The sequence below is a fragment of the Serinus canaria genome, chromosome 5 (genome assembly GCF_022539315.1).
Source record: "Serinus canaria isolate serCan28SL12 chromosome 5, serCan2020, whole genome shotgun sequence".
Classification (NCBI taxonomy): domain Eukaryota; kingdom Metazoa; phylum Chordata; class Aves; order Passeriformes; family Fringillidae; genus Serinus; species Serinus canaria.
The window spans coordinates 40,964,258-40,976,651 of NC_066319.1; the positions used below are offsets into that span (position 1 = coordinate 40,964,258).

Below are 12,394 nucleotides of genomic sequence, written 5' to 3' on the forward strand. Positions count from 1 at the left end.
TATTTTTTCTGGATATATCCAGTCTTTGTTTTTTCTCAATCCACTTGTATTTTTTAACTCCACTTATCCTGTGATAGCAAGTCCCATTGTTTAGTCATTGAAATGTGGAAAGTACTTTATTTCAGTTGTTTCTACACCTGTTAGTTGAAAATTTCATTCAGTGATTCGTATTTTTTATGTTTTCCACAAATAAAGAAAAATATATTTCCTTTTCACCTGTTCTGTCTCAATTGGGGTTTTATCTCAATCATATATATTGTCAGAGAGATCTTTTCTAAGCTGAAGAATTGTAATCCATGTCTAACAGTTATTTTCGCAAGTTTTGCACCTACTTGATCAGGTGCTCTGATTTTCAGGGATGCATGTTTTGTGGATCGGATGAAGTGCATTCCCTCTCAGGTCTTGCACACGCACTCTCACATTCTCTCGTGCATATGGCCATGTTTGAAAACACTTGCATGTTTGTTCTCAAACACCACCAGGTTTTCAGCCCTTGCTATGCCAATACTTACAGGAGAATGCTGCATGGAATATCAGAATACTGTTTTTGCTGGGAATGAGAGGAGATAGTATGGGGTTTTTTTTTTCACTATTTCTTCCATAGATGTTGGGGTAAACAACTTTCTCTTTGGTTTCTATCTCATGTCCTTATTCCTTTGATCACTCAAAGTAGATGCCATTCACCCTGACTCACTGCCCCTGATAGTGACAAAACCTATCCTGGAATTACATAGGAGAGGGAGAAAAGGGGATGGGAAAGAGGAGCTAGCACAGCTGTTGTGTGTAATTGGATTGGAAGTGGGCCTGCGGCTACAATAACAAAACTGCACTCCCGGCTGGGCTCACTGCTGGGGCCTGAGAGCAGCCCCTTGGCTGTCGTGCATGTCATGGTTGAGTCAAACAGAGCTGACCTGCCCAGCCTGTGCTTCTGCTTTGCTGCCTTAGAAGGAAAAGGCCCCATGTACAGCAGCAGCCAAGAATGAGATTACCCTCTTGGCAGAGCTGACCTGTCTAGCAGGTAAAAGGTCTGAACTAGGCTGCGGAATGATTTTTCTTCTTTATCCATTCTTCACATCTCTCAAGAAAAGGGTTTTGCTGCTTCTTCTGAGTCCCGTCGTTTGGCCCTACTGGAATATCATCTTTTTTGATACCTGGGGATTCTTACGGAATTTTCCTTGGACTTTTGGTTTTTCAAGATACCTATTTTATGAAGACCACATGGAAGACAAAGATCTTGTCAACTCTCTTCCCTAACAGAAAAGGGAGCTGCCAATAGAGCTGGTGTATAAGGCTCAGAGTAGAGCAAAGCTTATTTCTTAAGGAACTGCTAGTTTTAGGATATTCAAAAGGAGGTGAAAATAACAGACTCCATACTCATCTGGGTGCTCTTCTCTGTAGTGGATGTCATTTTACTTCTGGAAGAGTCCCTGGTTTGCATTTCGTTCTTCAGCTTTGCCATAAAGGATTTTGTGCATGTCCTGGACTAGAGGGTTTGATGTCCTCTCTGACATACACTGCAGCTGGCCCTGCTGTTGTCTGAATGGGTCATGCAGCCTGATACTCTGAAAAAAGATCCTCTCTGGGCAAACTTGCCCCAGGGGAGATCTGGGTTGCTGCTGCTGCCTGGCAGTCTCTTTTCCCACTCATTAAGAGCTTTTGGGCTAATCATTTGGTAGCATCATTAAAAGGGAAATTCTGAGGCTGCCTGCCATAACAGAGCAATTCAGCAGTGCGTGCACACCCACGCACACGTGCACACCCCCAGATCATGGGCCCAGTAGCACAGGACAAGCTATAATTAACTAGATGAACAAGTCTATCTTCCTTTGTTGCTGCAATCACTTGTCACTCTCAGCTGTGTTTTGTGCTATCCTCACCTTCTTATGTTTTGTAGCTTTATTTTCCATTTTCAAGTGCTAAGTAGTAATAGGGTGGGAGGGAGAAGGATTCAAACTGTTTCCAAGGTTTCCCATATTTTCTTCTCCATACTGAAAATTGCCCTTAGCAAACCCTTAAAGATGAGAACTGCTGTTTAACTACATTGCTCTTTCATATCATTGTACTCTGAAGCTACTTTTGAAAATGTCCTTCTGGCTTCATAAGTATCCAGTGTTAGCCCTTGGTACTTCGCACAATTAGAGCCACTTAATTTTACTATTTTGATATAGAAAGCAGATGGCTTACAATTTTTTTTTTAAAAAAAGTAGTTTGAAATGTTTCTTTGAAATCAAGGGAGCTTAATTTTAAACTTTAAGAAAATAATACTGATTGAGTAGTTGGTTAAAGAAATATTAAAAAAACCTCCCAGACCTAAATAGAAAAAGTCAGTTTTGGCAGGCATAAATCATGGCCAGAGAGCAGAGTTTGGGTCTGTCTGCCCTCAGCAATGGACATATTATTTTAATAACAATCTGATGTTCTGAAGAAACAGACTGCTTTCTCTTCACATTACTGCTGAGTGTTCAAAGAATCTGGGCCTTGAGAGGCTGAGTGCAAGCAGATGTTTATCTAAAAAACCTGTTGAGAGTGTTCTTCTGAAGCCTTGTCCTTACTGCCACTCATGTTTGAAGTTCAGGAACAGAAAGTCATCATATTCTTGACTTGGACATAAAATTTCTTTACAGGCAGATAAGCCATTTATTCTCAGGTTTTCCTAAACCTTTTCCAGATTACTTACTACACATCATTTTTGTTGGGCAGCAGTTCTGTTCAGCCAGTAAATTACTATAATGATGACTAGATTGGCTTAGAAAAAGCATGAAACCCCTTGGCTACTAGAGCTCATGAAGATTTTTATCAACCTTTTCCAAGTTCTACATTGGCTGGGTTTCCTTATAGCTGAGGCTATAATCAAAGCTTCTTGTTGAAAAAATCCAAGATTCAAAGGAGAACTTGTTTCATCTGGGTTTAGGTGGAAAATCAGATTTTCTTATAAGATTCTTCTGAAATGGGATGGCTATTGGCACAAGTATTCTAATGACAGAATATTCTAATGGTATGAATAATGTGCTTTGGGGCCTAATGAATTCATTTGTATCCTGAGCCTGCTGAAAAATTTCCTTGTCTTCATAACTGCTGCCCAAATAGCATGGTGATAGGTGTCCCCATTGATCTGGGAAAAACTGGTCTAGTTTGCAGGTCTGAACAATTTGTGCAGCTCTTGCATTGGTTTGTTGGATGCCACATTAGTTTCTTACAGTCCAAAACAAGTGTCACCGCTTTCCACCTCGAGGTGGCTTTGACTTTTATGATTTGAAAATTATTTTAGTATCTTGTCATGTCTTGAAACTGATGTAAAGGTGAGACAACTATGTCAGTTCACATTTTCCACGTCGATTTTTCTCTGACTGATTTGAGGCCTTTGTTACACATGTTGCAAATGTCACAGATTTTATATCTCAGTGGCTGAAGGTTTTGGTTGCTAATGACATTTACTTGGAGATAAATACACTCATTTTCACTCTTACTTTAAAATACAAGACAGGAATATTTTCAGATGAGAAAAGATGATATTTTATTTCATTATTTATATTTTTATTTTATCTAATAATGAATCAGGAAATCTGTTGGTAATCTTTGTTAAAATAAGGGTCTCTGTCTATGGACAACGTATGATACAATACTATTTTTTTTGTTCTGTCTGCAAGTCCAGCCTCCTTTTTCTTCCTGTTTTAAAAAAGGAAAAAATAGCATTGAGGGAAGGAGGGCATTATTTTTCATTAATCTCCCTGCTTTCATTGTCGAGTTGGGACTAGAAGATCAAGAGGCACATACAATACCAGTACCATGGCTGCTGTGGTATTTCAAATCTGTGAAGAAGCAGAAAATGCCAGAATATTTCTTAGGGATACTTTCTTTTACAGATATTTGGACCAAAGCCAAATCAGGGGCCACAACCTTGCATTTCTTTGGGGGTGTGCTCACTCCTCCGCTGAGGCAAAGGGCTTGTGGGGATGCATCTGGCTGATGTGCCTGACAGATAGGGCACGTGGCATTGGCCTTTTTGGGATAAGGGCACAAAGGGGTGCTGACTTTCCTGACCTTTTGAGATTTTTAAAGCTCCTCTGTGGCTGGTGGAGAGAAAATGGATCTTTTTCTGGTGTGATTTATGGTGTTTGATGTAGACTCTTGCTTTGAACCTTCTCTGGGGGTTTCTCTTTGTGTCCAAGTGGACAAAACCCCTGCCATCCCCAGTAGCTGCACCTGTTGTTGCTGTGCCTCTTCGGTGTGGCTTTCCTTTCCCACAGTGTACAAGGCCTCAGGATCCCCATCTCCACTTTGGATCTGATGTCCCCTCCCTGTTCAGCCAGCTTCTGCTGCATGTCATACTGACACCTTCTAGCCTTTCCACTTTTTTGGCATTGGTACAGGGATTCTGTGCATTATAAGTCCTAACAATTATACTTTTGTCTTTCTGCCTTTTATTGTGACTTTCAAGTGTCCCTTTGATCAGACCTAAGATTTGCCTGTCAGGAATGATGGGGTCAGTAGCCATAAATAGAGACTAAAATTCAACCCATTCTCCTAGCAGAGCAAATGATTCACTGAATTATATCTTGTAATTTAAACCAGAAGTGTCCTACAATATCAAATCTGCTAGGTTTATTTATAGCTAAAAGACCTAAAAGAATCTAAACCTATGTTATGTTTCTGATTATTTTTCTAAATCCACAATAATCTTCAAGAACATTAAGGTATTTGCATTCCTTAGACTGTACAATTATTAATCCCCTTATCTGGCTTGAAGTTCTCTGTGGGTGAACATACTCTTAGGATGATCTGGATTTTAGATTTCTTCAGCCAACGCAAAGGAAAACCATAAAAGAGAAAGGAATAAACAAATTCAAACTCAGCATGCTGCTTGTTGAAAATTTTCATTCTAATAAATTCATTTGACCTCTCAGCCTCTGTGAAATTAAAAAGTCACAGCCCTGTTTGATTAAAAACCTGACTTAAAATATGGGGTGTGTGGTGTGTATGTGCATCGAAGGCCCTGCCATATTAAGTGCTGTGAGAGGTAGGAGATGTGAGAAGGAATCAAGCTAAGGGATATTGGTCAGGGAACCAAGTGTGAAAGGGGTCCCTCATGGCTTGAGTGTGTAGGACTTGATTTTAGTTATGTTAGTTCTGTGATGTCTTGTGTCACAAGATTGATTAGTTGGTCACTTCATGCTTAATGTCTTGGGCATGGATATATATACAGAAATAGCTAAACAATATTTGTATGAATGCAGTATAGTAAACCTGTTTGAAAATTGACCTAGACATAGAATTTGATTGGAACAAAAATGGTTCATGCCAGAAAGCATTACCAGACAGTGAGGCAGCCCAAGTAAACACTACAGCCTCATCTGCAGAGCTGACAATGACTGTCTCTGCTGAGAGGAACTGTGCTGCCTTCTGGCTTTACCTTCAGTTATGAAACTGAAGAGTAGCTTTAGCTATAGAGCCATAAAGTAGCACACTGTCTGAAGAAACTGAATCTGAATTCTTCCCAGAAAGGGTGTGGAGGTGTATTTAAATAGGTTACAGGTGACTTTTTTAGTCCATGCTATGTTTGGTGTACTGGTGTCTAATTACTAAGTGTGAGCAGTGTTGATAGACTCCTAAAAATACATGATGAAGCCACATGTTCAATAATGATAGCTTTGTGTGTGTATGCATCTGAAGCAGGATTCATCTTAAGCAGATGTGCTGTGATCATGGCATCCCTTTTACTGACCACTGCAATCTTGAATTTGAAGTCTTAGCTGAGGAGAAGTTATTTCTGTATCTCTCCAGAGGAACAGCAGCTCACTGCAGACTGTCATTGCAGACCTTGGCTTCCATAGCCCATTTAGCTATAGTGGTGTGCAGTGCTTCTGGAGCCACCCCCCAGGGATGTGCTGAGCCTCAGACACAATTCTGCAAAGAGCAGCAGGTTTTTTCTTCCAGTGACAGATGCTTTCCTGCTCACTGTGGGAAGCAGTGCCTGCTCATGTTTGTGCCCTGTGTGCTACAACCATACTTGGTTTGGTTCAAGTATGTGAGCTCCAATCCTGTCAGGTATTGGACTGTGACCAGTGTGCATGGATATTAGTGCTTCTTTTCCAGTTTTGTTCTTTTTCTCTTACTTCTTCTCTCTGTCTCTCTCTCTCTCCCCCCCCTCAGGTCTCTCACACCTGATGATGGGTGAACAAGGTAAGTCCTTCCACTTTTTCTTTCCTTCTGTCACTGATCATGAAGGAGCTTTGTCCCTGCTGCATTTTTGGGCTAGGCTTTACATAACAAAAGCAACTAAGCTTACAGAGTGCCAGTCAAGCCATTTGCATTTTTGCCTCTGTGTCCCATGAGCCAAGGCTTCTTGTCAGCCTGGGACTCAGTGGCCCAGGAGAGAGCATGAAATGGTTCCATGGAAGGTAAAAAGGTATGCATCCCTCTTCCATGCAGCCCACCAACTACTTTATCTTGCCATCTCTTTCTTCTTGTGCCAGCTGTAATGACTCCCACTTCTGCTTACTCAATCTAGACCTCAATGTTGGTCTTCACTTATTACAATTATTACAAAAAGTATATTAATAAACTCTTGTGGCATGATCCTATCTCATTAAAAGTTCTGAGGGAATTTGCATGTAATGGCCTGCAAGTCCTGTGTCTGCAATTTAAAATACACGAATACATACAGAACAAAATGGTTGAGAAGAACAACAGGGCTAACCCCATATTGAGCTACAAATGAGATCTAGGCCCAGATCAGAGATCACATTTTAATATTTCAGCCTGCACAGACATACAGATCTATTTTCTGTGACAGGATGGAATAAATAGTCCCATTTTGCACTGTGAGGATGTGGAGCAAGAAGCTGGTGAGAACAGGTAAAGCAAGGAGAATTGTGGTTCTGTTTGCCTCTGACAGTGCCCATGTCTCACTGACATGGGTGCACAGGAGTGACCAGCACTCCTGATGCCTTCTAGTCTTGTGAATGCAGGAGTGAAAAGACTTTATGCAAGGTATGTGCAAGTGGTACACTGGGAAGTCCAGACCAAGTGTTTGGCCTATGGGACAGAAATGTAAGTTTTGACTCTAAAGTCTGATGAGGCTTTCCTAGACTAGATGGATGCAAAAGCTTTTTTAGCATTAAGTAAGTATGTATTTGAGGATAGACAGTTCAAGGAATAAGACAAGGAATAGCACAGTGCCACTGTAGGCTAAAGATTAATTTGATGCATGAGTAAAACAGATGTAATTTCTATGTATCTGAGTGAAATGTAGGAAGACTTGAGACATTCTCCGTTTTTATTCTATTTTTCAAGATGGATGTCTGCTCTGAGGCCATGAAAGGTTAGGTAACAACCAGAAGTGAAGTAGGGGCTTACTTATCAATTTCTATACTGCATAACATTCCTGTGTGGTAGGACAGGTAGGAAAATTGGGCTCTTTATAGATGTATGTCAAGACCACGGTGTTTGGCATGTGGAGCATTTGACTGAACTCTGGAAAGCATTGAGCTCCTTCTGTGTCCTCACTTAACTGTTCAGCTGGGCTCATGGATCAGAGGTTGTGCTTATTGAAGGATCATCCAGCAGACAGATCCCTTCAGCATGTCAGGATTCAGTTGAGTATGGCAAGCTGTTTTGGCAGAGGAAGGCATATTGGAAAGTGATCAGAACAGTTGATGGCCACTTTCATTCTGAAAAACACTGAGCATTTCTTTGTAGTAGTCTGTGATTTAGCACTGGATTATGTAAACAGTTGCATTGGACATTTAAATTACAAGTTGCAACCCAGCTGGCTCATGAAGACTTGCATGACCTATTCAGGCCAGTCATCACCACTTTCTATGCTCCCTCATCTGGCAAAAAATGTGAAAACTATTGGCTTCTGGCAACTTCAGCCACCCTTGTTTATCTATAACACATCAGGGAACAGTGGCTTCTCTTTTCTTGCCAACAAACTCACAGGTATTGTCTTTTGATAAATATTTACTGTCTATAAAAATATGATGGATATAAAATATGTAAATGTATATGTGTGAGTAAATATGCAATGTCAACATTATATAAAAATACATTAGCTTTGGTAGGTGAGATGTGTTTAGCAAATATATTACTGTGAGATTTATTTTTTTCCTGTCCTAGTCTGTTGTTGCCTTTGCTGTTTTGAATTTGACGTGGATTGAGGCATATCACTGGCGTGGTATTGCATGAGCAGTTTGCATTTCTCAGTAGAAAATCAAATTAAAGCTTAACCAGGCAGTTGCTGATTGTACTGTCAGTGGTTTAAGCTTTGCTTTGTGCTTTAGTTGTGGTGTGTCTCTTGTTTTTCCCTTGACATTCTGTTTTGTTGGGTTTGGCTGCTAGATAAATATGCTCGTTTCCTTGTTTTTCTGAGTATGGCTGGTGACATATTTTTCTGGTTTTTTATGCTTCCTTCATATCTTCTCTTTTGCCTCCTCCATGGTGGACACCTCTCTTGTTCCTCCTCTTAACTGGATGCACACCTTCCTGTCTGTAGGTAGAAGTAAAGGTAGAGATCACATTCTTTCTAAGACTTCATTGCTTGTAAAATGTTTGCTGATGGGCAAAGTGTATTTTTATGGATGTGTTTCATATTGGAACTTAATGCTTTTATTTTTAAAAGTCTCTTAATCTTTTGCATTGAATTATGGAGAAAATATTTATTAAGATTAATGCTTTGAGGCCTTCCTAAGAGATGTTATTTTCTCCCTATTCACACTAAATATGGGCTGTGCAGCATCAGGCCATCTGTAGTTGGTGATGCTGGGGTGCAAAGGGTTCATCAGTTCAGCTGAGGATAGAGCCATAGGCCAGTGAGCTCATCCTGCTGACACTTGCTCTAGAGTGATGCCACTGCTGGTTGTTTTTCTACTGGTGTTGGTGGCAGCAGAACCTGGGCTTGTCCAGTACCCTTCAACAATGGAGGTTTTCTGAGCTGCTGTTTCTTCCTCTGGCTCTGCTTCCCATCATTCCTGTTAGTGCAAAGGTGTTTTTCAAAGAGAAATTGAGTTGCAAAAAAGCTGCAGAGGAAGCAGAAGTAATCAGCACTGCTATGCAGAGAGGCCCATTTCCTTTGCAGCCCAGGAAAGCACAGGGCATGCTGGTCTGCTCTGGGGCTCCAACTTGCTCTTCAGCAGCTCACACCTATCCTAGGTGTGCTGAGAGCAGTCATCCATCCCTTATCAAAACTGCCAAAAAGGCAAAACACTGCAAACTTGCTATGGGTCTTCAGTTAGACTGGAAGGAAAAGTAAAAATTGATAATTTATAAACATGGCTTGAGAAAAAATCTTGCTTTTGATCCTATTTTCCAATGAGAAAGATTAAAAGGTTTTGTTATGCTGAGGCTTTCTCTGCTCCAATGAATATACTGCTGAAAAATCTCATATATTTATTAGCATGATTTGAACATGTTGGATGATGTTGCTTGTGTCCATGCCAGTAAGACACTGGGCAATGAAATGACTAGTTGTGCAGCTAGGAATTTGGGAGGGATATGAGCTCAGAGGATTTCTTCTTAATAACTTTCCTTTGAGGCACAAGGAGTCTCTGCTCAATAATTACTACTCCTGTAATATCTGAATTCTAGGGAGCACAAAGGCATATTAAACACCTTAATTTGTATGATTCCTCTTTCTGATGCCCAGCTTTGTTCTAACAATATTGTATTGTTGAATTCTCTGTGATGGAGTACATGATGTAATCAACATTATTTGTTCTATTTTGAGGTTAGAAAAATATTCCAATAATGAATTTCATAGTTTTTCTATTCTCTCCAAACTTGGGTGATGGGGGGTAATACCTAAGCTGTACTCAGAGCTATCTTCTCAGTAAGAGGTGAACATCAGAACATAATAATCACATATATACACTGTAAAAAAATGTGAGAACCTGAAGCTCTAAGCAGACCGTATAAAATGTCAGTGCCTCAGCACAGCTGCCAATAATTCAGTTAGCTGATATATGGCTTAGTGTGGTGTAAGGGTCAGTGTAGATCAGGGCAAGTCTTGTGTGATGTTAGTTCATGCTCTTTTCTTGGGTGGTGTTTATGCTTCAGGCCAGCCTGTGTAGGACTAAGCTGAAAGTCTTCTCCAAGGCAAATCTAACTGAGCTGGTAGGCATGAGAATTATAACTTATAGTCCACAATTAATTAATATGTACTGAAACTTAATTTATTGTGTCATTGAGTGACAATATCATTTCCCGTCTCAGCTATGTGTAGGTTTTAGCTCTAGTTATAGCAAGTGGCTTTGTCAGAGAACCATCAGTCTGTGTGAAAAATGGCATTGCTTTCAGAGGGCTCAAACTGTAATTTTGAACCCACACATGGCCTTCAGCTCACAGAGGAAGTGGCACCAGATGCCTTTAGTGCTTGCATGGAAGGTTCATAATTTTTTGGCATTCTTGTAGTTTTTAGTAAAAACTGGCAACAACTCTGTCTTGTGTCATGTATGTAGCCAAAAGATATGATGTATTTGATTTAATTTTGGATTTGATGTATTTGATTTCATAAAACTTCTTCACAGCATATAGTGGTCTGTGACCTTGCATTCATCATTTAAAGCAAGTGTTTGATTAGTTGTTTCCACTGCAGTAAATAGGCTTTCTCTGCATCTATCCTTTTTAAAATGTTCAGGAAATTTTAATTTTTTTTTAATAAGTTCCTGGAAAATTGAAGAAGATGAAGTGTAGGTGTTCTGGGGTAATGGCTGGAGTAGTTGAGATACAGACAAGCACCTGGATATCACTTGCATTTTAACCTGAGCTGAGGTTTCAGGTTAAATACATTGAGTTCTTATTTGAAGGATGGAACTGGTCATGGAGGTGAGGTAAATATGTGATGAGCAAGGACTTTTGTTTAGTTTGGCAAGAAATGCTGAAAATGACTTCTCTTCTGGAGAGGTACTGGCAATTAAGGAAAAATTATATTAAGTTTACTTCCCTAACGCTTCCCCACAAGTAAATGATATCCAAGGAAATTACAAATATCCAACTTAATTTGCTACTGGAGTTAATGTGTTATCACCTTCATCCATATAATTTGTTCTCTTGAAAGTCTTTGTTGAGGAAATGGTTATTTGCCATTTTGTTACCTTCCACCATGTGGGTTTTGTTTTACCATCACTCTTGGTTTGGATCTGACTTCTACTGTGGTTCATGTCCCCTTTGAAAATTGTCTGTGTTATTGATGGGAATCTGCTATTTTTAGTGAATTAAGTCCTTTGTCTTCTTGAAGGCAATAGCAATATTCCCATTGACTCCAGTGGGCCAAGAACCCAAAGAACTGAAGATGCCCTCTCTGATACAGGGAATGACCAGTGAAGTGGTTTCTGGGTGTGCACAGGGCACCCTGCAGCTCCCGTGCACTCTGCAGACTGCTGGCTCTTCTCCTTCCTTCCTTCCATCAGTAGTTGTGCTCGGTGTGAGCTACGCAGCTGCCTTCTCATTTTCAGTATGAAGTAGGTTTTTTCTTAATTGTCAGAGAGAAGTGAAAGAGTAGGGTCTTTAAAAATGCTTGTTGAGTGGACCAAAGGCTACTGCCAATTTTGCTATTTAGTAATCAGCATTGCAAAATCAGATTATCTGCTTTGGTCCTGCCTACTCTTAACTGAAGTAGGTCTTTTAAGTCCTGTACGGTTTAGCATTGCTCTCAAAGAATGAGGTTCTTATTTCATTGAGATGTTCAATAATATTGACCTGAAGGTAATGGCACAGGAAAAATGAAATAGCATTTGTGGGCTCGAATAGAAGGAAATGACTGGACCTTACTGATCAGGAAAATATTTTCAATTTCTTTTTCACCAGTAATACCATTAGGATTTGTCTTGTCTTGCTTCAGAAGTAGTGTAGCCAGCAGGACCACGGCAGTGGTCATCCCCTGTACTTAGTGAGGCAGCACCTCGGGTGCTGTGTCCAGTTCTGGGCTCCTCATTACAACAAAGACATTGAGGTGTTGAGGTGCAGAGAAGGGCAACAGAGCTGGTGAAGGCTTTGGAGCACAAGTCTGATGAGGAGGAGCTGAGGGAGCTGGGGGTGTTTAATCTGGGGGAAAAAGGCTCAGGAGAGACCTCACTGCCCCCTACAGTGACAATATCATAACTACTTGAAAGGCCAGCCTAGGAAGGTTGAGGTCAGCCTCTTCGTCCAGTAAGGAGAAATAGAATGAAGGGAAATGGCCTCAGGTTGCAACTGGGAAGGATTTAGATGGAATATTAGTAAAAATTTCTTTATGGAAAGAGTTGTCAAACATGGGAACAGGCTGCCCAGGGCAGTGGTTGACTTGCCAGTCCTGGAGATGTTTAAAAGATTTGTAGATGAGGTACTCATGGACACAGTTTAGTGATAGACTTGGCAGTGCTGGGGGTTGGACTTGATGACCTTAAATGTCTTTTCCAGT

The 12,394-nt window shown here is 40.5% G+C and overlaps 1 protein-coding gene across 4 annotated transcripts in view; it reads left to right on the plus strand.

The window, feature by feature from the left end:
* NRXN3 (neurexin 3) overlaps window positions 1-12,394 on the plus strand; it is a 909,952-nt gene that overhangs the window by 36,396 nt on the left and 861,162 nt on the right. For 2 of the 4 annotated variants that reach the window (XM_050975200.1, XM_050975204.1), the window contains exons 3-4: window positions 6,151-6,180; window positions 8,495-8,506. In XM_050975200.1, coding sequence (XP_050831157.1) covers window positions 6,151-6,180; window positions 8,495-8,506 — 42 coding nt within the window. The remainder of the gene's footprint in view (window positions 1-6,150; window positions 6,181-8,494; window positions 8,507-12,394) is intronic. The other 2 variants (XM_050975201.1, XM_050975202.1) reach the window with 1 other exon arrangement.